The 27955-nt window shown below is 43.8% G+C and overlaps 10 protein-coding genes across 10 annotated transcripts; 6 read left to right on the top strand and 4 right to left on the bottom strand.

Annotated features, from left to right (window-relative positions):
• AK88_01035 (uncharacterized protein) lies at positions 1 to 3420 on the top strand (the record flags this gene model as incomplete). Its single annotated transcript, XM_012478673.1, has 1 exon — positions 1 to 3420. The coding sequence occupies one exon, from the start codon at positions 1 to 3 to the stop codon at positions 3418 to 3420; it is 3420 nt and encodes a 1139-aa protein (XP_012334096.1).
• Positions 3421 to 4099: 679 nt separating this feature from the next.
• On the bottom strand, positions 4100 to 5266 carry AK88_01034 (uncharacterized protein; the record flags this gene model as incomplete). The annotated part of the gene is made up of 1 exon (XM_012478672.1): positions 4100 to 5266. One exon carries the CDS (start codon positions 5264 to 5266, stop codon positions 4100 to 4102), a length of 1167 nt encoding a protein of 388 aa, XP_012334095.1.
• Positions 5267 to 5992: 726 nt separating this feature from the next.
• On the top strand, positions 5993 to 7114 carry AK88_01033 (uncharacterized protein; the record flags this gene model as incomplete). Its single annotated transcript, XM_012478671.1, has 1 exon — positions 5993 to 7114. The coding sequence occupies one exon, from the start codon at positions 5993 to 5995 to the stop codon at positions 7112 to 7114; it is 1122 nt and encodes a 373-aa protein (XP_012334094.1).
• An 812-nt stretch (positions 7115 to 7926) lies between these two features.
• Positions 7927 to 8655, top strand: AK88_01032 (uncharacterized protein; the record flags this gene model as incomplete). The annotated part of the gene is made up of 1 exon (XM_012478670.1): positions 7927 to 8655. One exon carries the CDS (start codon positions 7927 to 7929, stop codon positions 8653 to 8655), a length of 729 nt encoding a protein of 242 aa, XP_012334093.1.
• Positions 8656 to 11186: 2531 nt separating this feature from the next.
• AK88_01031 (uncharacterized protein) lies at positions 11187 to 12054 on the top strand (the record flags this gene model as incomplete). The annotated part of the gene is made up of 2 exons (XM_012478669.1): positions 11187 to 11345; positions 11755 to 12054. The coding sequence occupies 2 exons, from the start codon at positions 11187 to 11189 to the stop codon at positions 12052 to 12054; spliced, it is 459 nt and encodes a 152-aa protein (XP_012334092.1).
• Positions 12055 to 13186: 1132 nt separating this feature from the next.
• On the top strand, positions 13187 to 14574 carry AK88_01030 (uncharacterized protein; the record flags this gene model as incomplete). Its single annotated transcript, XM_012478668.1, has 5 exons — positions 13187 to 13378; positions 13565 to 13802; positions 13921 to 14085; positions 14305 to 14391; positions 14498 to 14574. 5 exons carry the CDS (start codon positions 13187 to 13189, stop codon positions 14572 to 14574), a joined length of 759 nt encoding a protein of 252 aa, XP_012334091.1.
• A 313-nt stretch (positions 14575 to 14887) lies between these two features.
• On the bottom strand, positions 14888 to 16102 carry AK88_01029 (uncharacterized protein; the record flags this gene model as incomplete). The annotated part of the gene is made up of 1 exon (XM_012478667.1): positions 14888 to 16102. One exon carries the CDS (start codon positions 16100 to 16102, stop codon positions 14888 to 14890), a length of 1215 nt encoding a protein of 404 aa, XP_012334090.1.
• Positions 16103 to 17009: 907 nt separating this feature from the next.
• On the top strand, positions 17010 to 18098 carry AK88_01028 (uncharacterized protein; the record flags this gene model as incomplete). Its single annotated transcript, XM_012478666.1, has 4 exons — positions 17010 to 17095; positions 17258 to 17437; positions 17566 to 17734; positions 17919 to 18098. The coding sequence occupies 4 exons, from the start codon at positions 17010 to 17012 to the stop codon at positions 18096 to 18098; spliced, it is 615 nt and encodes a 204-aa protein (XP_012334089.1).
• Positions 18099 to 18925: 827 nt separating this feature from the next.
• On the bottom strand, positions 18926 to 24430 carry AK88_01027 (uncharacterized protein; the record flags this gene model as incomplete). Its single annotated transcript, XM_012478665.1, has 1 exon — positions 18926 to 24430. One exon carries the CDS (start codon positions 24428 to 24430, stop codon positions 18926 to 18928), a length of 5505 nt encoding a protein of 1834 aa, XP_012334088.1.
• Positions 24431 to 26426: 1996 nt separating this feature from the next.
• On the bottom strand, positions 26427 to 27935 carry AK88_01026 (uncharacterized protein; the record flags this gene model as incomplete). The annotated part of the gene is made up of 1 exon (XM_012478664.1): positions 26427 to 27935. The coding sequence occupies one exon, from the start codon at positions 27933 to 27935 to the stop codon at positions 26427 to 26429; it is 1509 nt and encodes a 502-aa protein (XP_012334087.1).
• Positions 27936 to 27955: the final 20 nt, after the last annotated feature.

Genomic DNA, 27955 nt, shown 5'->3' with positions numbered 1-27955 from the left:
ATGCGGCATGTTTACCCCCTGCGAAAAGCGCTCCTACCCCCCTACCTCGTCATTACCCTCATCCTGCTCTTCACCTTCGAACCTTCAAATCAAATTGGGTTAAAAAAGGATGTCCGTTTTACCCTCGCAAATGGAAACCATGAAAGTAGGTCCCCTTTTGTTAAGAGAAAAAATATTGGCAACTCGATTTTTTTCCCCCTAGGAAGGAAAAAAAATAAATTTACTTCCATTAGTACAGACATTTTTAAAGACCCGTCTTCTTATGCGAAAGGAAAAGACGAATGGAAGAGTCAAGTGGTCAATGTGGACGCTACACAAAAGGGTCAACATGAAAGGGGGTGTAAAATGCTTAAGGAGAAGAAGCAACTCTCCTCGGAAGACATCACTGTTGATGCTAAATGTGGGGGCAGTGATAACAGTAGCGGTGGTGATGCAGGACGGGGTATGTATGTACCCATGGGGGAAACAAAGCAGGGGGGAAATGCATCATCGGAGGAAGAAATGCATATCCTCCACAACAACCTGATTAAAGGGCTCATTAGCAAATTTTGGTCATTCGGGAAAAAAAGTGACCATGCACGTGTGAAGGAAGAGGACGCCTCTAACGGTAGTGCGAATGGGGGAGCAGGAGGTGGTGACCCAGACAAGAACTCATGGTGGTCAAGTCAGTCGAAGGATAAGCCCCCCCCAGGAGAAGAAAATTCAGCAGGACAGACGCAACGACCTAGTAGAGGCACGGACCATGACAAGGAAACGAATTTCCTCCTCAAGGCACTGGAGACAGGAAAATTTCCCTCCTACTGTCTCGTGGACAATATTGATGAGCATATCGACAATTGCGAAATATACATGAGTAAAGAAAAGATGGAGGAGCTGAATCTGAGTGAGGGTTTCACGGTGTTGTTAAAGGGAAAGAAGAAAAAGGAAATGTTAGCCGTGGCCAAGGTGGACACAAGATTAAAAAAACATTTCGTTGTGATATCTTTTGCGATGAAGAAAAATCTTAGACTCATGCACAATGACATTATAAAGATATACCCATTAGTGAAGGTAAGTCCTTTACGAACAGTTGTGGTTAGTCCTTTCAGTGACACGGTAGGAGGGCTAAGTAAAAGGGAGTTGGAGGAAGAGGTGCTGAAGCCATACCTAAAAGGGAGTTTCAAGCCTCTGTGTGAAAATACAAATTTGTATATCTCGCATAAGGGGAAGAAAATCGAGTTTAGGGTTGTCAAGTTGATGAAGGAGGGAGAGGAAGAAGCAAGTCGGAAGGGGGAGGAGGGGGGGTTGGCAGCAAGACGAGTAGATGTACCGAGTTCACAGCAGTACGGTTACGTAGGTGATAATGCGATCATCACGTTGGATGAGGAATATTTGAACAGAGAGGATTATGAAGAGCACACAGACGACATTACCTATGAAGACCTTGGAGGAATGAAAAAACAATTAAATAAAATTAGGGAATTGATCGAGTTGCCTTTAAAATATCCTGAAATATTTATTAGTATAGGAATATCAGCTCCCAAGGGGGTACTCATGCATGGTATCCCCGGCACAGGAAAGACCTCCATCGCAAAAGCAATTGCTAATGAAACGAATGCATACTGTTACATCATCAATGGACCAGAAATTATGTCCAAGCATATAGGAGAGTCAGAGCAAAAGCTCAGAAAAATTTTTAAAAAAGCTAGCGAGAAAACACCATGCATTATTTTCATAGACGAAATTGACTCCATTGCAAATAAAAGGAGTAAGAGTACAAACGAGTTGGAAAAGAGAGTCGTTTCACAATTACTCACTCTCATGGACGGACTAAAAAAAAATAATAATGTGTTGGTTTTGGCTGCAACCAATAGACCGAATTCTATCGACCCTGCCCTCAGACGCTTTGGTAGATTCGATAGGGAAATTGAAATTCCAGTACCAGATGAACAAGGGAGGTACGAAATTTTACTCACCAAAACGAAGAAAATGAAATTAGATGCAGATGTGAATTTAAGAAAAATTGCCAAGGAGTGCCATGGGTATGTCGGTGCAGATCTTGCGCAGCTCTGCTTCGAGGCAGCCATTCAGTGTATTAAGGAGCATGTGCACTTTCTGGACCTAGACGAGGAAGATTTTATCGAGTTTATGAAAATAAGTGTTGATGAGAGGCGGGGTAGTGATGGGGGGGGGGACGACAATGTGGGGGGTGGTAGTGTGGCTAGTGTTGGGGAGGTGAAGGAGAAAATGGGTTTTTTTTTCCAAAGGGCAAAAATGGCAAAATCGTCAAGCATGGCAAAATCGTCAAGCATGGCAAAATCGTCAAGCATGGCAAAAACGTCAAAAATGGCTCCGACGGCCGGCAAGTCCTGGTTGGGGGGGAAAGGAGGCCAACGGGATCACAGCAACGCAGCAGGAGAAGGACTAGACAGCAGGGGGAAGAAAATCCCGCCGTACATCCTCAACAAATTAACCATAAAGGCAAAGCACTTCCAACATGCACTCAACATATGTAATCCCAGTTCATTACGAGAAAGACAAGTGCAGATACCCACCGTGACATGGGACGATATTGGAGGGATGCATGAAGTAAAGGAGCAATTGAAGGAAACCATTCTTTACCCTCTAGAATATAAACACCTGTACACAAAATTCAACTCTAATTATAATAAAGGGATATTACTGTATGGTCCCCCTGGTTGTGGAAAAACGTTATTAGCAAAAGCAATCGCAAATGAATGTAATGCTAATTTCATTTCGGTCAAAGGGCCAGAATTATTAACCATGTGGTTTGGAGAATCCGAGGCAAATGTACGGGACCTATTTGATAAAGCACGAGCAGCTTCCCCTTGTATTATTTTCTTCGATGAAATTGATTCATTGGCCAAGGAAAGAAACAGTAGCAACAACAACGACGCTAGCGATCGGGTCATTAATCAGATCCTCACCGAAATTGATGGTATAAATGAAAAGAAGACCATATTCATAATTGCAGCTACGAATCGACCTGACATCCTAGACAAAGCTCTAACCAGACCAGGACGGTTAGACAAGCTCATATATATTTCTCTTCCAGATTATAAAAGTAGGTGTAGTATTTTTAAAGCCATTTTGAAAAACACACCCCTGAGTAAGGATGTTGATCTATACGACATGGCCAAACGCACAGAGGGCTTTTCCGGGGCTGACATTACTAACCTCTGCCAGAGTGCTGTGAATGAAGCGATTAAAGAAACGATTCATTTGATTAACCAACGGAAGGTGGAGAAGGGGGGAGGTGCACGAACGCAGTGTGCGGATGACCACTACGACCCGGTGCCCACGTTGGCCAAGAAGCACTTTGACTTGGCTTTCAAAAACGCGCGCATTTCCATTCGCCCGGAAGACGTCCTCAAGTACGAGCGCTTTAAGGAGAAGCTCTCCCTGCAGAACTTTGACTGATGCTGGTTCGCCACACAGTGCACCCTGCCCATATTTGTCACTCTAAAAGGAAGCCGTGGCAGAGGACTTTTTTTTTTTGCCCCCCTTTACTTACCACATGTGGCATACACACGTATTGTAGCCTTCCCACCTTTCTACGCAACGCTTCCTTTTTTTTTCTTTTTTTTTTTTGTCGTCCCGAGCGGATAGCTCTACAAATTGTCCCCATTTGGGTAACAAACGGTATGCATAGCGATATCCACGCGGATGTGAAGATTGTCAAGTGGTACCTGCTGCAAAGTGGTACATGTAAATTTTTTTTTTTTTTTTTTTTTTCCCGTTTCCACCCCCTCACACACGTTTGCGCCATCAGCGGGTCTCATCGATGCGCCCCATTTTACGTCTTCCCATCTGTCTCTACAAACATGTACGTATATGTACGCGTGTATGTATGCGCATGTATACGTACGTATGTGCCTTTTTTTCTATCATGGCCCAGTTGTAGGAGGTCCACACGGGGGTGTAACTCATTTGCGCGTAGCCGCTCCGTTTAAAAACAAAAAAAAAAAAAAAAGAAAAAAAAAAGGCGGCACACAGTCGACAGTTGTCAGTCGACACGTCGCTCCCCCTCGTTGCGATGTGCGCGTGTACAAATGGGATATCCGCTTATATTTGCAAAAAGCGCTGCTTTTCTACACGCTTAAACGGAGTAGCCGTCCGAGTGGGGGAGGAGCAGGTGCGGGTGCAGAAATATTTTGGGGACGCCAGGTACAGTGATGTAGGCCCCGAGGAGGAAAGACTCGGAGTGTTGCTCCCCACCAACGAGGAGGGGACTGCCTGCCTGCATTTGCATCATCTTTTTCTTCTTCCTCTTGCAAGTGACGGGTGGCCAAGTGAAGGTGACCTTGGTATCCTTCTCCATATGACTCGAGTGCACATTACACTTCAAAATTTCACTCACGAAGCACTTTATATTTTCGAGTGTGTCATACGGGTTCATGTCAGTGGATGCAATATTAACACTCAGGTTAGCTATAGAACCCAAATGCACATTTCTAAATTGGTAAATGTGATTGAACAAGTCATACGTCTCTTGCTCTACCTGTTCACTTCGATACTCTATTCGGTTACCACTCTTAATGGACAGAATTGCATCTACTAAATTATGAACCAAGGTATTGGACTTGACATTTGGCATTAACTTTTTGGGTCCTAATATTTTTGCCACCGGAAGAATTTTATTCATGTTTTTAAAATCAGATAAACATATGTGAAAATCTAACCAGCCGTTTTTTATTTTGTTAATGTATTCTAACCCCACATAATCGGCACCTGCTTTCTTTAAAGTGATATGGTCCTCATCGACCAGCACGAGTATTTTCTTATTCCTGTCCACACTGTGGGTAAGGTTACACATGCCCCTCAAGGACTCTCTCTTAATGTCAATTTTTATAATTAAATTGAAATTAATTTTTTCTTCCTTGTGATATGTACTACTTTCCATGGGGGTGCCATCAGTTGTAGGGGAATGGTAGCCGCTGTGTATATGTTTGAAGCTCAGGAGCAGCTTTAACCCCTTCATGGGGGACACTGGGGGGACCAGATTTTCGCACACAACATGGTGTGCAGTCGTTTCTACGTTCCTTTGCTTAGACCAACTGGACTGTGTATCGTCTCCATTACTTCGAGTTGAATTTATATTCTCCACTTCCTTCCCTTCTTCACTCCCTGTCCTTTGCTTGTACCTCTTCTTAACATCATAAAAGGGAATGTACTTTTTCCATCTTCGCACTTGGGAAAAGGGTTCCCTCGGTTGAAGCCCGCCATTTCCCACTTGGGGGTGCAGTTGCATCACCAGCCTCTTCATCGCGCCCGCAAATGGGGATGTATAAAAACGCGAACGAAAAGTGACAAACCATACCCCCCCAAGTGTGATGAAGTGAAACGGGTTACATAATGCAGCAAGATGCAATCAAGTCGGGTGCTTTTTTTATTTTTTATTTATTTATTTTTTTTTTTTATTTTCCCCTTTCGCTGCATTCCCCCATGTATATAGTTATGTTATGCATCCACCGGTGTGGTGTGCGGCACCAGGTTGGGCAGACTTTGCAAGATCTGCTTCGCCCCATTTTTTTTTTTTTTTTTTTTTTTTTTTTTTTTTTTTTTTTTTCCCCTTTCGCTGCATTCCCCCATGTATATAGTTATGCATCCACCGGTGTGGTGTGCGGCACCAGGTTGGGCAGACTTTGCAAGATCTGCTTCGCCCCATTTTTTTTTTTTTTTTTTTTTTTTTTTTTTTTTTCTTTCCCGCACAGGTAAAACTTAAGCCTTTTTTTAACGTTACATGGAGGACAAACTGATGAGGGGCAAAAAAAAAAAAAAAAAAAAAAATATTCTTTTTTCCCTTTTTCGTAAGTGCCATCTGCATTTATCCCCCCAAACGTGTAACCCCAAATAGGGTTGAAGGACGCAAAGATGATGACTCTGCAAAGGAATAAAAAAAGAAAAATGCGCAGAGTTCTTCTTACCTCCCCGCCCCTTTTTTTACACTTCCCCACTTTATCCCTCCCCCCAAAAAAGGGTGCATGTCAACATGATCGCCTTTGACGAGCTTTTCGAGTTCCTGCGGGAGACTGAAATAACATGTGATAATTTTAACGAGCAAAGTGAAGAACAGGAAGCAATTATCCTTTTCTTAAACGAGTTGAAGTCTTCCATCGTCGACCTTTCCCTTTCGCTAAAGCATAGGATAAATGCCCCCGACGATGTAACAGAACAGGATATTTTGAAAAAGATTATTAACAAGAAGGAGAGTCTTGAGTTGATTCTGCGGAAGAAGAGGGACAATTTCCTTGCAGATGTCCACTCTGGGGGGGGGAGCCTTTCCCCGCTCATCTTCTCTACTCGAACAAATGATGGTGACCTCAGCAGCTCCGTCAACCTTACCAACTGTGATGGTCAGGGACACAGCAGCGTGCATAACCCTACAGGGGAACCCCCCCCTAGTGCCTCCGCTCAACCAAACAATAAAGACGCTACTACTTATGCAAAGGCACCCACCTCCCACTCTGCCAGCAGCATAAGAGTAGATGCTACTTTGAACATATCCTCAAAAGTTAACGCCGTTGATAAGGAGCAGCAACCCCCGTCACACAGTCTTCCTCCGTGTGCAACGCGGGGGGGTAATAAAGAGGAATCATCACTTAATGGGGAAAAAGCTCCCACTGAGCAAGAGTCCTTTTCAAAGGAAAACCTCGCCGCAGCAACAGCCCAATCGGAGCGGAAAGCAAGCTACGATGGAGTGGAAACCCTAAGTGACCAAGTCCTAAAAGAATGGAGCGAGCAAATTGACGAATATGATAACCTACTGTATGAATACTCCTTTGCATTTAAAAAAAATGATTTGCATAAAAAAATGAAATCCAGAAAAAATATGAACAAGTCAGGTGAAAATATCGATGAAGAGTTGTGCCTACTTGCACAGGAAATGAAAGAAAACGTTTTAACGTATAGGGACATAATTGTGGAGGACAATAGGATGCTGGAGGAGTCGGCGAACAAACAATCGTCCAACTTGGACAACATAACTGATGTGTATAAGAAGACGAAGAAAATGGGGCAGAGCAACAGCATTTCCTTCTTCATGTCGCTGTTCATAATTGCCGCATCCGCCCTGCTGTTCGTGCTCACCTTTTTTGTCATCCTCATTTTGTAGCGTGGGGTGGCAACGTGCCAACGTGCCAACGTGGCGGCATTGCAGGTACCTTTTCTGTGCAGCGACATTTGGTCAGAACAGGTGTGGGTGTGCTCCACCAAACAGGGGGGACACGTTTACTTATGCGTAGGGAAAGCATAATGGGGGAAAATCACCAAAAAAAAAAAAAAAAAAAAGGGAATAGGACAAGACGAAAAGAAGATATCACCGCTTCTTCCCCCCGCATTGAGACAGCCAAGGGAATTTCCTGTTTTTCTTTTTTTTTTTTGTTAACACGTAGCCCATTTAAGCTAATTCAACCGTATGTACAAAAATGTATCATTGTGGATGAGGAAGTTATACATATTTTGTGGGCATTTTTTTTTTGCCTGCGTTATTTTTGCACAGGCAAGATATATTATAAAGGCATCCTATGCAGGTGGGGAAAAAAAAAAAAAAAAAAAGAACCGTTCAGTTTTGTATGTTCTTACGTGGATAACCGCGCCTAGGTAGGCACAGTTGTTCCCCTTTTTTTTTTTTTTTTTTTTTTTTTCGCCTGATTTTTTTCCTTTCCTTTTTTCATTATATATATAAAAAAGAGTGGCGGTGGAAAGAAAAAAAAGTGTCCCATATAAGAAACAATCCCAGTTGTGGTTTACTGCGAAATTAATATGGCGTAGCTTCAGAGCGCAGTGTATAAATTGCTATGCCATTTTGAAGCATATTATTATTTTTTTTTTTTTTGTTCTTTGGCGATTGGGAAAAAGTGTTACAGCTCGGAAAAAAAATTAAAAATTAAAAAATAAAAAAAAAAAGTCAAAACGACATGCATAATGAGTGATGTTCCCCAGGAGGAGGAAGAGTCCACGAAGGTTGCAGCCGCAGAAGGAGAAGTGACAGAAGAGGGTGGTAGTGACGCAGGGAATGTCAACTCCGAAGGGTGGCACTCAGAGGAGCGCGCAGAGGATGCCGCGCGGGAGGCGAAGAAAGTACGCAAGAGCTTGAGCAAGGCTGGTAAAGCGGCAAAGGGGGAATCCCAAAAGAAGAAGGCCAAGAAGAAGGCGAAGAAAAAGGACAAAGAGGTGACAAAGAAGAAGGCAAAAAAGGCAGCAAAAAACGTAGCTGCGAAGGAGGCCAAAGCGATGGGGAAACGGAAAAAAGGGGAATCGAGTCCAATGGACGACACTTCCTTAACTGAGTCTGAAGACGAACTCTACAACGATGATAACCTCTTCATGCCCAAGGCGTTAAAAAAAAAGGCCCATAAGAAGAGCAACAAAAAAAGCAAGACAAATGACCAAAAGGGAAAACAAATGACTAACCAAATTAGCAAAACAAATCACGAGAAGAGCAAGAAGAAGAAGAAAAATAAAATGAAAAGTAAATTCTGTACAGCCGAGTGCCTACCCCTTGACCACTACGAGGAGGCACGCGAGAAGGAGCTGGCTTCCTACGCTACTAGCGGCTTTAAAAAGTACTTGGTGTTTTTAAAAAATTACAAAACTACCGTCGGGGTGGAAGACACGGTGGTGAGCAAGAAACCAAGGCACATGTATGTCTAGTTGTGTTGCGCGATGGTCTCAAGACCGGTCATTGCGCTTCTCCAATTTTTTTTTTTTTTTTTCATTTAAAGGGGGTATGCAGGGTAGAGAAAATGGCCTACGGGGTGGGGTGCTCACCATTAAGACGGCCATATCCCCCCTACGGATTGACCAATCCTCCTCCTGCCCATTTTTTTCCTCCTTAAAAATGCCCACCTTTTCCCATTTGTTTTACATAAGACTCCGCTTTTCTTTTTTTAATTAAATTTGTTTGTAAAATATGTGTTACACAAATGAGGCAATTTACTCGAGGGGAGAGAGTTTTCTCCCTTTACCATACATTGCCCCGCTAATTCGCCAGTGTGCTTTTTACCCCTAGCAATGAGATGATCTCTAGGGCCCCCACTTGGTAAACCAAGGGTGACATGTTCATACCTCACATGTATTTGTTTGCACAATAGAAGCTGTGAGGGGGTGTAATCGATTAGGAGTTGAAAAAATTCTAACCGTTCATTTTGTAAGAGTGGTCGTTCACCATATGTTAATTCGCGCGCAAAAGTTACACAACGTGTTACTTCTGTGGAGAAGTTATTCCTGACTTATGTGGAGGCAAATTGGGGAGAAATATATTTCATTCGTATAAAATTTGTCCCACTCATGCCGAACCTTTATCTCATCTTTCCCTTTTTGGTGTGCGCACCTTTTTATTGTTCATTTTTATACCCATCTGCAATGGCCATCCCCCCAATTGACACGCTTCCTTCTAAAGTGGGAAATTTTAACCCCGTTGGCAAAAATCGCCATGAAATTGAAAAAATTCATCTTTTATGTTTTACAAGGCGTCCCTCCCCCTGAGGTGCATATCTTTTCAGCGGCCAATTTTTTACATTACGTTGGTTTTTCTTATCCCCTGGGGGGGGATGCAGCAAACGTGTCTTGGGCGTAAATATATACACTTTATTCATTTGGCTTCGCCATTTTACTGCTCCGCGACTTTCCCTAAAATGGCTTTTTTTTTTTTTTTTGCCGGTATCCCTGGACAAACCAAGTTACGTACATAACAACCGTTCGCAGCACTGCGCCAAGCCGTGACGGTGCAGCACGCCGTAAGCCAACCCCTTTAAAAACTCGAGCCTTTTTCCCCCCAACACCTGGGCTCGGCCTCATTCCCCTATACCGCATACCTCTTTTTTCTTTGCAAAAGTGGGGGAAAAAAAATGCTTCAATTAACTATTAAAATTTTATGGTTAAAAATATTCCCTTTAAGAACAAACTCGTGAGGTAAGGTGGCTTATACTGTTCCCCTCCTGTGTCAGCTAAGAATTTTACCCTTGGCTTTGTTGCAAATGGGTATATTATATATAGGTATAGAGGGGTAGCGTAGGGCTGCAGTGCCAATTCAGCAGCGACATTTTCCCGACTATCACCTGCTGATACATGGGCGGCGATATATACCCTTTTTCGCAGCTTGGTGCATTTAAAAAAAAAAAAAGGGGAGCTGTGCCGCGTTGTCGTCAGGATGAATACAAGTATGACTTAAACGGGTGTTGCATTAACGGCGTTGGGGCTGCATCCATCATCTTGGTGCTACAGTGAAGGCAGCCCCACAATAAGGAAGGAAAAACATTGCGCACAAAACAAAAACGTGCATGTGCGCACCAACGTATGCCGCATATTCAGTGAGTCCATATTTTCCTCCTCCCACTCCCCCCTCGCTTAGCGCATAATATATAATATAATACCTGCTTGGCGACATTGCGATGAGTGCAAGGGGTAGCGTGGCTTGGCAACGTCAGCACCTGTTCAATGGAAATATAAATGCCCATTTGGGGAGGTGTTATAAGCCATGCCCCCAGTTAGTATATAGGCGGTAGAGCCGACGCCAGCGAAGCGTCGCTCATAAAAACGGTATGCACAAAAAATAAATGCGCACAAATACCATGCTTTATATTAGAGTCACTTGCGGAGGAATATGAAGAGCCCCATTTATTTTGTACGTCATTTACGTGTACGTTTTTCCTTTTTTTTTTTTTTTAATTCGCCAATTTGGAAAAAAAAAAAAAAAAGAATTTATCAATCACTCCTTATTATGACCTTTTTATGCACAACTGCGAAGAAAGAAAATTTTTATTTTTTTTTTTCTGTAAGCATAAAAAAAAAAAAAAAACAGAGGTAGCAACTTACGACATGCTTATTCATCCGTATGTTCAATCACACGATATAAAGAGATAAGCGTTAGGCGCCGTTCGCATTTTTGTAGTTTATGTTCACGCGCGTAAGCAACTTAAGTCATTGCCATTTCCAATCACTATCTCATTTCCTCGAGTTTTTTACCAGTTTGGCTCGTCCGCCATCCCACAGTTGACACAGTCGCGCGACAAATCATATAAAATAATATTACGTGCCTACTCACGTGCGCAATTTACGTAACACTCATATTTACTGTACTAGTTAAGGAGAAGACTTTCCCCCCTGTGTTTACGCAACATTTTTGTGGAACCCTTCCTTTTGTTAAACTTGTATTCCCTCCCCAACATATCTCTTTATTCAAAATGGCGCAACGAGTTCATTATCGTAAGCACAATCACTACAACACAAAGTCGAACAAAGTGAGGCCCGTAAGGACACCCGGGGGCAAGTTAACTATCCATGTAGTGAAGAAGAAGGCCGGAAAGCCAAAATGTGCCGACTGCAAAATGCCCATTCAGGGGGTAAGTGCAACGAGAGGAAGAAGCCACGTGGCTGACACGAAAGCCAGCGTGGGAGGAGAGATGATTGAAAGTAGAATGCCAAAGTAGATGAGGCATATTGTGTACATGCACATGGATACATATAATGCATATCGAGTTTCTCCCCTAAATTTGAGACTAACGAGAGAGAAATAAGTGTTACGCCATGTCGTGCTATTTTCCCATGCACATGTTTATGTATAACTTCATGGGATAGTATGTTTTGCGTGTTCGTGAAATGTTGCCCCTTTTGGCTAGTTTTTGTCCTTTTTTTACCTGAACAGTTCATATTTTTTTATTTCAACCATAATAGTTTTCGCCAATTTTTGTGCATAATTTTATGAACGGTACATATATATATATTTTTTTTTTTTTTTTGCACACAATGTAGGTTAAGGCCTTGCGACCAGCAGACAACCACCGAGCCAAGAAAAAGGATAGAAAAGTTTCCAGAGCCTATGGAGGTTCCATATGCGCAAAATGCATTCGGGAAAGAATCATGAGAGCTTTCCTTTTTGAGGAACAGAAATGTGTGCGACAAGTATTGAAGGAAAAGAAAAAACAGGAGAAAAAGGTGAAGAAGGTTAAAAAGGAAAAGAAAAAAGCAACAGCTAAGGATGCAAAGAAGAAGACTACAACTGATAACAAAAAGGTTGTTAAGAAGGTCGGTGATAAGCGAAAGGCCAGATAAATGAAAAGCGCGTGCCTCCTAGCACCACCCCCGCTAGGGAAATATATGCAATGTGCAGGAAAAGCAATGATATAGACAAACTCCATAGCACATCCCCTCTTGTGGAGAGAGAAAGTCAGAAATATGATGTGCGCACATGTGGCAGCTCACCGTCCGCGTTGAGCTCCCCGCAGTTTTTGCAACTCTTCACCCAAGAGCATTGGCTCATATATACGTATGCGTAGTGTGTATATTCGCATAACACTTTTTTTCTTCCTTTTTCCCTTTTAACTGCTCTCTTTTCTCCTTTTGTTTTTTTTTTTTTAACTATACCCCGTTGTTCCATCTCACAGTGTTATATGTAGCAAACTTACATAAGTCATTTAAAATTTTTTAATTAAGCGCTCAAAAGGCAAGTGCCAAACACGTCATGCGTACGCATTCTTGTGGCGGTGATAGCGTCATGGTGCTGCTTTTGCAACCCGGCTGATCGTGACTCTACGGCTTCGTCTCAAAATGTAATAATCAGCTTCAAAAATAAAAGGAAAACGAAACTTAAAAGAAAAAAAAATGTTCCCATTGAAAGACCTTAAAAATTCACCTGAACGAATTGGCGGTAGCACTTTTTTTTTGTTTTTTCCCCATCACCTCTTAGTGTTCACATTTGGCAAAATCGTGTCGTAGCACCCCTTGGTGTGGGGTTACTTCAATTTATAGTAACTTGTTGGGGGGAAATTGCTCCGTACATTTATGAAGTTAGAAAAAAAAAAGAGCGTGAAACTTTTTTTTTTTTTCTTTTTTCATTTCCTGTGTGATACGCTACTGCAAATTACTAGCACTACTATTTGCGGCTTCCCCAACTTGATGGCCATTTTTGGAGAAAAAAAAAAAAAAAAAAAATTAACGTTACTATGTATCCCACCGTGTGAATCCTCTTTGCTTCTTCCCATTGTGAGCTCTACAATCGACTATGCACTTGCTTTAGTTCCTTCTTTGAGTACACCTGATGGGGGGGAGAGAAATAGGTGCATGGCATCCAAGTGAACGTAGATTTGAGGGGCGGGCTATATAACGGGGGAAGTGCTACCCATAGGGAGCGGTTGGAGTAGGAGGCAGAAGAGAGCAGAGCGAACCCGCACACTCCAAGTCAGAAATGTCTGCGACGAAGATACTCCTTCCCATTTTATTCTTCACACTTATGCTACGTACGCTGTTAATAAGTAGCGAAAGTACACACTCACAAAATTGTTACAAACTAAGTAGGAGTTCACGCAACACCACGTTAGAGACAAACCGGAAAAATATTTCCCTGCATATAAAGAAGAGACTCGTTAGGTTAAGGCGAGTTAGGCAGCGTGTGCCCTCTCCCCCCGGTGCGTCTGCATTTCTCGTTGTGGACATAATAAAGGTAAATTAGAGGGAAAAGGGGTTGTGGCTGCACACCCCTCTGCGATTGAGTAAGATGGGGAATATTATTTGAAGCAGCACCGGTGTTCGCATACCTCTTTTTGTAACCTCACCCTTACTGCAGATTTTCGGTCGTCTGTCCGACCAGGAGCTCCTTGGCCACGTCATTTCACACAACAACGACTTTATACAGATCAGCAAAAATATCCCCAAAAAAAAAAAATGGGAAAAATTATTTCTTCCTAAAAAGGACAGTATAAATTTCGAAGCTTTTAAGAACTTTTTGAGGCAGGCTGAATTTGAGTGGCCCCTGACCATCAACTCCGGGCAGATAAAGAACCAGGGCTCGATCAGCATCCCGGGTGAGTCCCCTGGGTGTAAGCCACGCCCTGCAAAGTGGTTACCCATTTCCTTCGTCTTACCGAACGCATTCGCTTTAACCCAGCTCATTCCCTTTAACCGCTTTACCCCCCACGACAGTGTCCCCCATCGTGTACGTAGAGAGCTGCCGCAAAATTAGCGAGTTCCTCAAGGGCAATAACAAAAACAAAGGTGTTAATGCAGGCACCAACACGGGAGCCAAAATTAATTTAAAAATTATTAACGACTACGTGAGCGAGCAACCCATCTCGAACGATGCAATGCGTAAGTGTAAATCGGACAACGAAAAAAAGGGAAGAAAGATATGCAGCTACAAGTGCGGGAAAAGAAAAAAAAAAATAATTGGCACCACGGTTTTTCATGCTGCCCAAGTGGGAAGGGTTTCCCATGTGGCAAGGGATTCCCAATTGGGGGATCCGTACGATAATTTATATTTACTTATTCCCCGCACATGTGTTTCCCCATTTTACTTCCCCCCTATAGAATGCGTCTTTTCCTCCTTTAGCGACTTTCCCGAGCTAACGAGGGATCAGTTTATAAGCAAAATCCATGAGTGGGCCCCGTCAGATGGTTCGCAAAATGAACAGTGTTGAACATTTTCACCTGGTCATGTAGAAATGTGCAAAGTGGGGGGGTCATTTAGTCATTTTTTTTTTTTTTTTTCCCCCCTTTTTAGGGATAATTGACTGGTATACCTTCGTTTACAACCTGAAGGAGGAGCCCTCGGATAACATAAAAAGATTTTTTGACTAGACTGCTATTTGAAGAAAAACGATTTGAAGTGAAAATACGAATGCTGTGTGGAGAGTAGCGGTACCGTTTGGTGGAAACCGAGCACGCGGGGTGAAACTTTTCTACCACTTTTTGTAGGGTGGTGTTCCGTGTAAAGTTTACCTTTTGATGCTGCCTTTTTTTTTTTTTTTTTTTTTTTTTTTTTTTCCTTTGTAAGCCGCTAGGAAAGGCTCCTGGGGAAGGCGGGCTGCTTGAACATGCGGGGATGTGTTGAGAGACTTCCATGTGCAGGCAATTAGAGTATCGCACGTCGCTGCCCCCCCTCCCCCCCCCCTCAGAACTGCATGTACTCCACCTGGTAGGCGCACTTCCTGCACCTCTTCACGTAAAGTGAATCCTCCACGTTGGTGCAGGTGGCCGAGTCAAACTCGTGTTGATTGTCATCGCAAATGATTTTTTGTTCCTCCGCCTCTTTAACCTTCTTGCTGTAAATGCTCTTCGGTTTAACCATCGTGTGCAGGTCCTTCTTCCGTTTCTTCGTCCTCTGAGGAGTCCCCTGTGCATTCTTAAATGACTTTAACACTTTCGAGGTATACATCTGTTTCACTTTCTCCAAGGACCCATGCTTTCGTATAGCAATTTCTTTTATTTGAAAAACAAAATAGAGTTTCATTTGTTTGGAGTACCCACGTGGGTTCTTTGTGCATAAAAGAGCTAGCTGTTTTTCGTACTTGGATAGGTCATAATTATTAAGGCAATATTTTCTCACCAACTTGCTCAGGGATATCATTTTAAAATTACTGTCTAGCATTTTACAATCGTAGCAGATGTATATGTTTACTTCACACAGGGGTTTGTTTAATTTTTTTTTTTTGTTGCACAGGAAGCAATACTCTTGTAGAATGAGCTCTCCGTTAGCTTCAATATTCCTCTCGACACTGAAAAGGAATTTATCTTTATGCTGTTGAAAAATTTCATTTATTTGTTTTATACCTTCGTCGCTTTCATTTAGGTGCATCAGGTCGGTGGTGCCACTACTGCAGGAGTCAGTCCCCTGCGTGAGCTTTAGTAGGGTATCCCTGAAGTTGGTGTCTTCGCCGTCATTTTGTGCGGTGGGTACACAATGAGGTCGCTCCAAAAGCGGTCGCTCATAAGGCAGTCCCTGCTCCCCCCCGGAGTCGTCTTCCACGTAGAACCCCCCCTCATTCAACACCTCATCCAGTGCCTCATCCCGTGCGATTGCATTATCGCGGCTGCTCTCCTCCCCGGGGATAGAAGCCTTCTCCGTCTTTTCCTCCTCCACCGGGATGGCCGTCTCTTTGTCTTGCCCCGCCTCACCACCATCCGATCTGACCCCACTACTCGGTAGCATCATCACCTCCTGGAGGAACTCCTGCAAAAAGTTTTTCCTTTGAAACTTCAAGTAAAAATTTATGTGTGGCAAGTCTTCCCCGTAGTAATCTATCTCCTCATTTAGGTTCTGTTCATACAGGATGGTGTTGTAATTCGCTTCATCCCTTTCGTTTTGAGAGTCATCGCTGTGCGCCATCGTCGCGGTGGGTCTCCGCCCAGATGCGCTTCCAACTCAGTTGCTTCTACGCACTTGGGATCGGTTTGTCGTTGCCTCCCCTTTAAGATTTCATCCCGGGGAGGGCGGCATACTCACGGACACACGTGGTGCATGCGCGGTCCACCCTAAAGTTCGGTCTCTCTCCCTCTCAGTACTCCTCCAAAAGGGGGAAAATAAACAACAAAAAAAAAATTCATGCGTCCGTAATTTTCCTTGGCCCGGTTTGTTCCTCTCTAGTGCTTATTTATTACGGGCTCGTGACTTTGCTAAGGGTTAGTAGTCTCCTCTTTGCAAAGAGGGGTGGTGAAGCGGCATACGGAGAAAAAAAAAAAAAAAAAAGTCACTCATGTTTAGTGCATAAAGCTGCTGTTATAAAATCAACGTATAGATAATTACACAACGCTTTTTTTTTTTTTTTTTTTTTTTTTTTTCTGCGTACGCCGCTGGACCACCCCCTATGGATGTTTTTTTTTTTTTTAAATTTATTCAACATCCCTATTCTGCGCGTAGGGAGTTGACCTACAAACAGTTGTTATAGCTTTGCCGCTAATACGTTTGTGAATTCTCTCCCGCTCACGTTTGCCATGTACGCGGGTCCACTCCTGTTTCCCCCCGTGGCCAACTCAACTGTGTCATAATACATTTGCGAGGGAAGGATAGATCACCAACCGATTATGCCACGACGAGGACAGGTGGTTATAAATTTTGCCTTGCGTGAAGAGAATGAGTAGAGGGGGAAGGGGCGAAATAAGGAGCCAAAAAAAAAAAGGGGGGCCCCACACCATGTGATAATAAAAAAGGGAGTCCCCATTTATAATTCTCCCCTGTAAGGCAGCCCACATTTGGCTTCCTGCCCCCCCCACATGTGAAGGACAAAACGCGCAAAATGAATTGCACCGTCCTGTTCCTTGTGGTGGCGGCAATTGTGACGGTGCTGGACCGATGGGAGAAGGTTCCTGTATTTTATGCCAGGTCGGAAGGAGCTGAACGTTTTGCCCTTGCATGGCTGCTGTTGCATTGTACAAATGGTGTAGTCGCACTGGTGTGGCTAAAGCCGAGCGCGCACATGATATATATATATGTATATATATGTATGTGTACCCCTTTTCCCTTCACCCCTCCCACCCTGTGCAGAAAATTAGCCCATATGTTATGCGGCCTAATGATCCTCCTGTTTGACATTAGCATAAATGGTAGTAGAAGGTCTCCTCAAGTGAATGATATTACTAACACCGGGGACGGAAACCACTGCGTCCTGTTCATTTATTTAATAGCTGCTACCTCTATCATCCGCTGCTTTGTATGTCCATTCAGGTATGGCCCTGCGCGATTCTCCCGTGGGAGTTTTTTTTTTTTACATGCCCTCGCAAACATGTGGCCCTTCGCCTCTGCAACATGATCACCTGTCCACCTCTTTTTCCTTCCCCTCCCACTAATCACAGATTTGGCGTCTATCGAGATAAAGGAATAATTATTTATAATACAGTGGTGTCACTGTTTTTTTTCTTCAAACTGCCGCTGTACGTGTTGACTCCTATCTTTTTTGCTGACCCGATGGCTGCCATCGTGGGCAAGCAGTTCCCCACCTACTCCATATACAAGAAGAAAACGGTACGGCGACGGACACAATCTAGTGCACTGTTCTTCGCGTGCTGGTGCGTCTGCTGAGTGGGGTGGTAGAAAGGACCACCGTCTCTCGTTGAACGTTTTGTCATGTGCCGGCAGTTCGGTTTGGCCACTCACCGCGTCACCACTTCACCTCTTCACCGCTTTTCATTTCCCGTCCCCCCTGCAGCTGCATGGCACTCTAACGTGCTTCTTCGTGTCGCTCGCGTCCCTCTACTACGTGCAGAATTACATGCACACGCTCCTCCTAGGATTGTCCCTCAGCCTGCTGGAACTCTTTGGAGGCACCCTGGACAACCTCTGCATGTGCTTCCCCATCTTCATTTATATGCTATTTTTTAACGTGTAAGCTTTTTTCTTTTGTCCGTCCGGCCCATTGTGCAGTGGACCTCTTTTTGTTAAACCAGATTATCCGACCCCCTCCCAGCGCAGTGACACATGTGTGCGCATGGCATCTTTAAAAAAAAAAAAAAGGTACCTGCTAACGAAGGGGCAAAAATATATCAAGTGGTGACGAAATTTGTCCCCCTTTTTTTTTTTTTTTTTTTTTTTTTTGCAACGTTTGTGCACCATCTCTACGTTAACTTCCACCGCCCATTTGGAAATGATGAACCCCTTTATTTTTAAAAATAAAATTCCCATCTGTGTCTACTTCAAATAAGCATTGTTTCGAGGTGAGCCATGTGGGGGAACAAAAAAGGAGTCCATCCCTGCATGACAACGTTTAGAAGGAAAAAAAAAAAAATCTTAACCACAAGGAAGGCATTAGGCATACTACACCTTCATGGAGGATTCCCAACATCTGTCACGTGGAAGACGGCCAAAAAGGATCACATAAAGAAGGGTGAATGCTTACCCGGGTAGCCGTTTACCACCTTTGCCCAAAGACAGTACGTCGAGAGATAATTCATCCGTAGCATCACATCACCCGATTGGTGAATTTTTTTTTTTAACTTTTTAATTTTATAAGTTCGTCATATGATTTGTTAAAATGGTGACAAAAAAGAAAAAAAAAAAAAAGACAACATGATGAACCACTATGCAATATGCCCATGTGAGTGCATCTCTTGGTGGGGCGGGGGAGGCAAGGAAGGAGTAGGCCAGTAACAAAGTTAGGAGGTAGCAGGTTGGCTGACTTCCTCCTGTGGGTCCTCCCTGCCACCCTCCTCGGGCACACTATCGTTTACGAACAGGTCGCTTCCCGCGTTGTCCCTTTTGCCCGTTGCCCTTTCCTGTGTTTGTCTTTGCTGTGTTTGCCTTTCCTGTGTTTCCCTTTCCCTCGTTGCCCTTTCCCGCGTTGCCCTTTCCCGCGTTGCCGCTGTTCGTGTTGCCGCTTTCCGCTTGGACGCTTTTGCTCCCAGCTCTGCTCTTGTTCCCTCTGCTGTTTTTATTTCCACTCGTGCCTTTGTTCGTTTTTGTTTCTGTCCTACTTTGCCTCTCCCCAGTGTTCGCTCCTTTGCCGTCCTCTTTGGTGTCCCCTTTGCTAGTGGCTTTTTTCCCCCTAGTGGTTCTATTCCTAGGCGTTGCCCTTCTTCCCTTTGCATTTGCGGCGGCGTTTCCGCTTCGGGCGTTTCTCCCATTTTGGCTGTCTGCCGATACGGGGTTGTTCTGCAGGGAGGTGTCGTTGGCGGGCTTTGAGGCCACCGAAGATAAGACATCTCCAGCTGGGGCATCTTCCTGAGGGGCCGCCACGGAAGACACCTCCCGCGGCAACATCTGCGGTTCGCTGGGGACCACATGAGACGCGTTCTGGGCGACGATGGACTCCTCTTCCAGAACAGAGGTAACCGAGGCCTCCTCCACTTTCTCTTCCTCTGCTCCCTCCTTCACCACTGGAGACAACTCTTGCTCCACTTTCTCCTGCGCCACTATTTGCTCCATGGCTGGAGACAATTCGTGCACGGCTTGAGGCAACTCTTCCTCCACTGTGTTCTGTATGGCCGGAAACAACTCCTGCACCACTGAAGGAAATACCTGCTCCACTTCCTTCTGTACGGATGGACACAATTCTTCCTCTACTCTCTCTTGTACGGCTGGAGGAAATTCCTGCTCCACTTTGTTCTGTATGTGTGGAGACAACTCCCGCATGTGTGGAGACAATTTGTGCTCTATTATCTCCTGCACGGATGGAGGCAAGTCCTGCACCACTGGCGAGTTGTTCTCCTGAGTGGCGCGCACCCGACCACCGCCACACGAGAACAAGTCATTTAGAATGAATTTTAAATTTTCCACCTCGAGTAAAAGCGATTTGCAATTTTCATCGGAGACACCAATTTCGAACTCCTTGTCCTTGACCAGTTTTTTCAAACGAGCAATCTCACTCTGATATTCCCTCGCCTTCATTAGATTCTCCTCCACGAGTTGGTTGTAGCATTCTTTCGTAACATTTAGCTCATTGAGGATATTCAAATGAAAAGTAAAGAGATCGTTGAATGATTTGAAATTCATTTCTTCCATATATTTTCTCATTTCTTCATTTGGAAGATCCATTCGATTGCACACTTGTCCTTCACCCGTTGTCTGCCCCATGCGACTTTCTATTTCAGTCTCCAAATGTAAAATTTTTTTCATGAGTATATTTTTTTCCATTATGATTTCATCAAAGAGGAGATTCTCTGTGCCGACTTTTTCCTCCATTGCATATGTATCCTTCATATCATTTGCAACTTTTTTAATTTTATTTATTTTTTCTTCCAAGTTAACATCACTGAGATCGGGACACACTTCAATCTCTTTAATCATTTCCTCCATCCTCTTCATGCATTGACCTACTTGCATGTTTGTCCTTTCATACGATTCACACAAACTTTTATAGTGCCTTATCTTGTGGTCAAAATACTTGGCTTGCTCTCCAAGCATTCCTATCTGTTCATTAAAATGATTCATCATGAGTTCATTTTCTTTTTCCAGAGATTCCTTCTCAACCATGGTTTCCACAAACTCATCGTATAGCTGTCCGTACTGCATGGGGTCTGTTGATTGGGGTACCCTCTCCAGTTTTTTCCCTTCACTCTGCTTCATCCTATCTTTATCACTTTGCTTCATCCTATCTTTATCACTTTGCTTCATCCTTTCTTTATCACTTTGCTTCATCCTTTCTTTATCACTTTGCTCTCCTAGTGAGGATACACCCTTTTTGTCTCCCCCCAATTCGTTCGTGGCCTCACTCGAGTGGCTCACTTCAGAGGGGTCACTTTTCTCCGTCTGCTCCTCCAACCTTTTCCTCATTTTTGTCATTTCCTCCTCTTGCTGTGTTAGTTGCTCCCTCTGTTTCTCCATCTGAGCGAACATCAATGCGCTGGCTTCCCTTTCGGCTTGTAACTCTTCCTTCATGGCGCTAAGTCTTTCCTTTTCCTCCTCCAGCGATGCGACTTTGTCCTTCTCACCCTCCAACTCCGTTTCAAGGGAAGCTACTCTGCCCCTCTCTTTCTCTAACTCCGTCTCAAGTGATATTATTTTGTCTTTTTCTTCCGCTAGCTCTGCCTCTAATGAGTCACTTCTCTCCTTTTCCCTCTCCAACTCGGTCGCCACTTCGGTCAATTCGGCCGCCAATTCGGCCAGCTTCTCCTTGGCCTCGGAGCCCACCTTGCGCTCCTCCTCCATCTGAGACAAAAGCTCGTTGTTCACCAATTCTTCCCTCTCGACATGCACCTTCAATTCTTCGTTCCGCTTCCGTTCACTTTCCAACTGCAACTCCATCTCCATCAGAGCTTTGTTCTGCCTTTCTACTTCCAGACCCAGTTGGGCAGCTAGCCTTTTTTCTCTCTCCAAAAATTCTGCAAATTGAGAATTTTCCTTCTTCACCTTGTCTAATTCTTCGATAAGTTTCTTAACTCCTTCCGTGGGTTCAATCGATTCTTTCAGTATCTGCTGTCCCCCCTTCTTCTCTACATCTATTTTAGATGTAACATCTTTATCACACGGATGGGAAGCATTGGCGTATGACTTGTTCACGTAGAACTTGACCAACTGATCAAAAATTTTCCCAATCATGTGTCTCACCTTATATATGTTTCCGTCATTGGGGGGTAGCGTTGTAATTAGGTCCCCCTTTGTGCAATCATCGAGGTGGTATAAACGGTTCTTCACACATTTGTCCCCCTCCGCTGAAACGTAACAGGAGGGATTTCCTCCCATATCATGGGCATCATTTGTTACATTGAATAATTCGGTGTCCCTTCTCCAAATGGCTTGATCCATTTCATTCTCATCGAAAGTTGTTTGCTCCATTAAGTGCATATCTTTTCCATCCTGGTGAGAGAAAAACTCTGCACTTCTTGTTTCCATTTGCATCATTTTGTATAGAACCCTTTCACTGGTTCTGCTATTCTTCACATCGGTACCACTTCTTCTTAACATTTCTTGCAACCTTTTCACTTCCCAAAGTAGAATCTCCGTTTGTTCTACTTCCCTCTTTGCACGAATTCGTAAATCTTCGCTGTGTCTAATTTCGTTTGTTAATATTTTGTTCAGATAGAGCATGACGCTCACCTGGTTCGTGGTGAGGTTGGTTTGCCCATTTGGGAGGACTTCCAAGGGGGTATTATTGTTGTCTGCTCCCTCTTCGAATTGGTCCTCCCCAAAACACCCATCATTACTTTCATTAGTGGAATGAAAAATGTCCGTAGTTTTACATAACCCTGTTTTGTATCCCATCCCTAATTCTTTCTCTGCATCTTCGTTCAATTCGATCCCTTTCCTTATCCCTTCGCCGGTCTCCCCTTTTGTGGTCTTCCACATTGGGGCAACGCACTTTACGTACACATTAACACCATTTTGGGGTGCTACTTCCTGTGCTGTGTCGCCTTCCAATTTGTCCATTCTTGTGTGAATCCCTTCTACGTCATTCTTCTCCCCCTCAGTGGAACCCCAATTGGATTGAGAATGCACCGTGGAGAGTCTCTTTAAAAAGGCCAACAGCTCACCGTTGTACTTGCAAAAATAGAGTTTCCTCATGTCGAGGTTTTGTTTCACCATCCGATGATTCATTATTTCTATTTTAAATGTGTTTGCTTGGTTCTGCACTCTGTTCTGTGTTAACATGATTTGAATGTTCTCGTCCTCTTGTTCCCATTTGAGGAGAGTTTTGATTATCTTCTTCAGGGTCTTCATTTCAAGGTGGGCTATGGTTCCTCTGCGTGAGGGTTTTGAGCCACGTTGAGAATTATCTTTGTTAGACCCCTTCCCTATGTATGTTTCTCCCCCCCGACGAACGCTCAAAATGCATTTCGCAAATTGAATGACGAATCTCTCCTCCCTCTGGTAATCACGTATAAGTTTAATGAGCCTCTTCGACTCACTGGACAACTCGTTGTTCTCGCAACCCAGGTCAGAAAAATTGTAGCGAAGCAGTTGGGTGCACATGCTAAAGAGAGAGTTCATATGTACAGCCAAAATGCAAAACAAATTGTATACGAATTGAATGTCTTCCTTGATTTGCAGTTCGTCCTCCAACTCATCATCTGTAAAGAACTTTCTGGTCAATCCTGACTTTGCTTCATCAGTGGGTACAGGTATCATATGAGCAGCATTACCGTCATGACACTGATTAGACTTTCTTCCCTCAAGAAGATTTTCCGGTGTGATGAGTTGGTTCCCTTTCTTCAATGCACCATTTCCAGGTCTCAAATGGAACCCTGTTCCCTGCTCATGGTTGAACATGATGCTAGAAACTTTTAGCATTAGAATTTTTTTTCGGGCAGGCCCTTCTTCAGTGATTGTGCTTCTCTGTTGGAGGTAAGAAGTGGGTACATCCTGCATCACCCATTTCATGCGCGTGCCACGCGGTGAATCGTTCCATTTCCCGTGCTGCCCTGGTGCGAAGTGAGCAGCATCAACTTGTAACTGCTCATGTGAAACACTATTTGCGTTTGCGTCCCTTTCGCATTCGCTTAATTTCATTCTCTTGTTGAAGCTACAATAATCTCCTGCATCATTCACATGCTTGTTCTTCCTTTTGTTATCCTGTGGGGCGTTGTCTGCTTCTGTCTTTCCCTCCTTGGTGAAGCTCTGTCCGGCAAGCTCACCAGAATTCATCCATGTCGACTGATGCGCATAATTGGTAGTACAAGTACTGTTCGCATTACATATAAATTTGTCCCACTCCTTGTTACAACCATTTGAGTCCTTCCCGGTGAGTCGGAATGTCTGGACAGGTACTTCCCCTCCGCTTGGTAATCGAGTCTTCTGTACAAATAAAGGTTCTTCTCTTAAGGAGCAAACAAATTGGTTTCCATTCGTTAATGTATCTTTGTGCTTTGCAAAATGGTCTTCCGCGTGGACCGCCCCCTGGACCACTTCTGTCGCGTGCTTTTCAAAAAAGGCGCACAACTTCGGGGTGTCAAACAAATCGAGGTGGTTAATTTTGCCCTTAAAAAATATGCCCTTCTCTGGGGAGGCAAAAACAGTCCCTTCCCCACACTTGGCATGCTTCTTCCTTCTCTTGGGGACATCACATTTCGATCCGGCTTTCTGAAATAATATTTCCACACACTTAAAGTAGTCAGTGGAACTACACACTGTTCTTTTGAGGTGATTTATCTTGTTACAAATGTTTTTTATTTTTTCTCTTTTGAGTCTCCCTCCTCCTTCATTGCCTTTGTCGCAGTTGTCGTGCTGGGGGCACGACGCGACAGGTCCAACGCAGTTGCCTTTGCTTTTAGAACTTTCCACTTGCTTCATCTTGGGGACTTACCCGAGTCGTCAGCGCGGTGGCAAAAGCGTGGTGACAAAAGCGTGGTGACAAAAGAGTGGTGACAGACGTTGACAAACATTAACAATTGACAAGTAAACTAACACGACGTGCAGATCAGCGCGTAAACGATGGGGCTGACCAGAAAAAGTTCGTCCCACCGCGCAGCTATATATTTTTACTTGCGTCCGCACAGTTGCCACAACTCCGGGGATGAACGTATCCCATGGTTTTTCTCACTCGACACGGGGGCACGTGCAGCAGGGCATACGCTCAGCCAATGTGAAGCGTGTGGGCATGTGCAGACATGGGTATGCATGCCCCTTCGCACGAGCATATACACACGTGATCACAGACAAATGCTTCAAACAAGCAGCGAAACAAATTGCGCAAAAAAAATGTCGCAAAAAGGGGTCACAAAAAAGAGTTGCAAAAAATGTCGCAAAAAAGAGTCAAACAAATAGCCTCAATCTTGAGTGATCCCTGAAGGGGCGGCACCCAAGTGGGGGCAAAGGTCAAAAAGGGCGACCGGTAAAAAAATGCAAAAATGAAAACGCACAAATGGCCAGGTGTAAAAAAAAAAAAAATAGCCATAAAAAGGCAGATAAAGTTAAGGATGAAAGGTATGTATTTTCAGATTGATCGAAGATAAAAATGAAGAAAACACAAACAAAAATGAAATCATGCCAATGTGCATTTTTTACAAGGAAGCAATTTCCTGATGGACAAATTGCACAGATATGTACACAAACTTTTTTTTTTACCTGAACAGGCAAGGTGAAAAATTGAATGCACATTTGGGTGAATGGATTAAATCTTTAAAAGCTGGAAAAAGTCTGTTACAATTTTACGAGGCAATGTCACACTCCGTCTCGTAGCAGAACTGTGTTGTTTTTTTGAAGCGAAGGCTTCCACAACTTTTATCGGGAAATTCTTTTTTTTTTTTTTTTTTTTTTTGGTGTGTGCGTGTGCATGTATGTTCATACGAGTGTTTCCCACGTCGGGGATTTCGTTCACACAGTCTCCTTTTTTTTTTTTTTTTATGCCTCCGCGCAGTTGGGTAGCTTTTGCACTGGGCGACATTCCTCTTGTCATATTAACCCCGTTTACAACGCGCATACGCATGTACACCTCACTGTGGGCAGCCCAAACGAATTACTACATTCGCAAAAATGGCCCCAACTGTTCACGCCAAATGAAGAAGCAGGGAAAACTGGGAGGCACGAATCGGGGGAACTACCCCCATCATGCCCACCGCTTCCACGTTACGGCCCGTTTCATTACAAACGAGTCAACGTTATTGTGTATGGCTATGAGTAACCAGCCCCCCATTTGTGCCTCCCAATTTGCCGCACCTCTTGCCCTGATGACTAATAGAGAAAAATAAATGGGGACAAGTAAGCACGGTTTCCCCCGAATGTATGCTAACTCCACGCTGGAGACCCAGGTTTCTGTTTACCCCCCCAGACCCATTTGTGAACTCATCACAAAGGGGCAACGGCACTGTGCAGCGATCGTGTTTCCATTGGGCGATGTGCATGTCATGTGTATGTGCCGCTAATTCGGCCCCACACCACCGTTACACACATAAGTGTTGGGGGAATCTGTGTGTAAAGCACAATCTCCCTTTTTTAGTAAAGCTATCGGGGTGCCCCTAACAAGTGTCATTTAAAAAGGTTCGGACGCAGCGCACGTCACTTAAAGAAAAAAAAAAAAAAAAATGCAAAACGTGAGGTGCAATTTTCACAACAAAATGCCTTAAAATGTTGACTGGGAAGCCACATGGGCAAACAAAAAAAATTTAACCCAGCTCCCGTGGCTAATCACAACAGGGGTGAAAACGATGCGATTTCAAAGAAGAAAAAAAAAAATATATATATAATAACACGAATATGCGCTTTGCAGGGAAGCGGCAAACGTGTGCCAACCTCTACGTTCGTCTACACTGCGCATGTGGAGAGAAAAGGCGCGCCCGCGTTTGTCCCCTCACTGGAAGTACTTCTTCAGCTCCTCCTTCTTTATTGTATATTTAACGTTCCTGAGTTTGATCTTCAAATCTTGCAGGCGCTTAATCTCCGTCTCCGTTAAGTTCTTTTTATCTTGCAGTTTCAAGAGCAGCTGTATTTTCTCTTCCAGTTTTTTTTTCTCGATGAGGAGTAACTCCTTCTCTTCTTCCTTCCTAGACATGTTGGCATTTTTTTTAAACTTGGATAATTCCTCCTTGCTTAATAAATATTCCAGAGTGAGATTTTCTTTTTGTACATATTTGTCATTGTACTTGGTGAGCTTATTAAGGATGGCCATTTCTAAATCGTCTTTCTGTTCTCCGTCGTGACTTCCTTCAGGAGAGGAGGATGCTGCGTTTTTCTTCATTTGAATATACAAATATAAGTCGGAGGTCTTAACAATATTTACTGCGCAGTTTAAATATGTCTGTAGCATATTGAGGTAATAATTATCGTCGTTGCTAATATTTTGTAGTTGTCCTTGTGAGGAGCCATTTTCTTGTTTCGTTTTGCTTACAAGAATTAAGCTTTCCAGGAGTTCCGCAAATTGCTGTAGAGAACACCCAGACAATTTCTTCATTTCCATATTCTTTCCGACCCCATTTTTTATAAAATTTTTTACAATCGCGTTATCTTCCTTTATATTCAGGTCACTTAAAAATGATAACGCGTCACTGATGAGGAACCCTGAACTCTTGTCTGCATCCAACTGGAGGAAGTACATTGCTATTTGTTTGTTTAACTGTTCACTCAAACAGGTCATGAACTTCGAATTCTGTTTGCTCATTTTTTCCTCATATGTATATATTAGGTTTACCAAATCTTTAACTATGCTCTCTTCTGCTTTGGACAAATTCATGTCATTCTCATACACTTTGTAGCTGACGTATCCTCCGAAGGAAATGCTAAACAGGTATACTAGTAGCTTCAATTTTGACTTTTTTTTTTTTTTTTTTCCCATATTTTCTATTCCTTCATAAGGATATCCTTCCTTTCCGCTTGTATCATTTATATCTTCATTGAGTGGATCCGTCGACGTACGTACGCCATGTGCTCCGTACTTGCTAGTAGTATCATTTTTCTCCTCTGCGCCCTTACCGACCTTTTTGTTCTTCGTGCCTGTGGCAAAGGCCATATGGTTGGCCCACATGGTGTGCTCCAATTTGGATGTCCCTACGCGAATAAGGCTGTAACATGCTCCATACTTTCCAAATGTGTGGAAGGTCCTACTCCACGTGGCGGGGTAAATGTTTGCCCGGTGAGAAAATGAGGACTCCGGGGTCAACTGCCACACGTAGGGGGAACCATGATGGTCTGTGCAGGCACGTGTGTAGTTGTGAGTGTAGCCCCCAACCGAGCTAACTCCCCTGGCGCCGAGGGGTGCCCCTTCTGTATGGTTCAAGCGCACCAACTGTTGACAGGATTTCCCGCTGCCATTGCGGCTTTTGCACAGCTGGCCGTGCACGTTTTTTAGGAGCGCGCTGTGCATGTTGTGGGGGGGGGGGTGGT

The sequence above is a fragment of the Plasmodium fragile genome (genome assembly GCF_000956335.1).
Source record: "Plasmodium fragile strain nilgiri unplaced genomic scaffold supercont1.8, whole genome shotgun sequence".
Classification (NCBI taxonomy): Eukaryota; Apicomplexa; class Aconoidasida; order Haemosporida; family Plasmodiidae; genus Plasmodium; species Plasmodium fragile.
The sequence above is the reverse complement of the archived record's forward strand: the minus strand, read 5'-3'. Positions and strand labels throughout refer to the sequence as shown.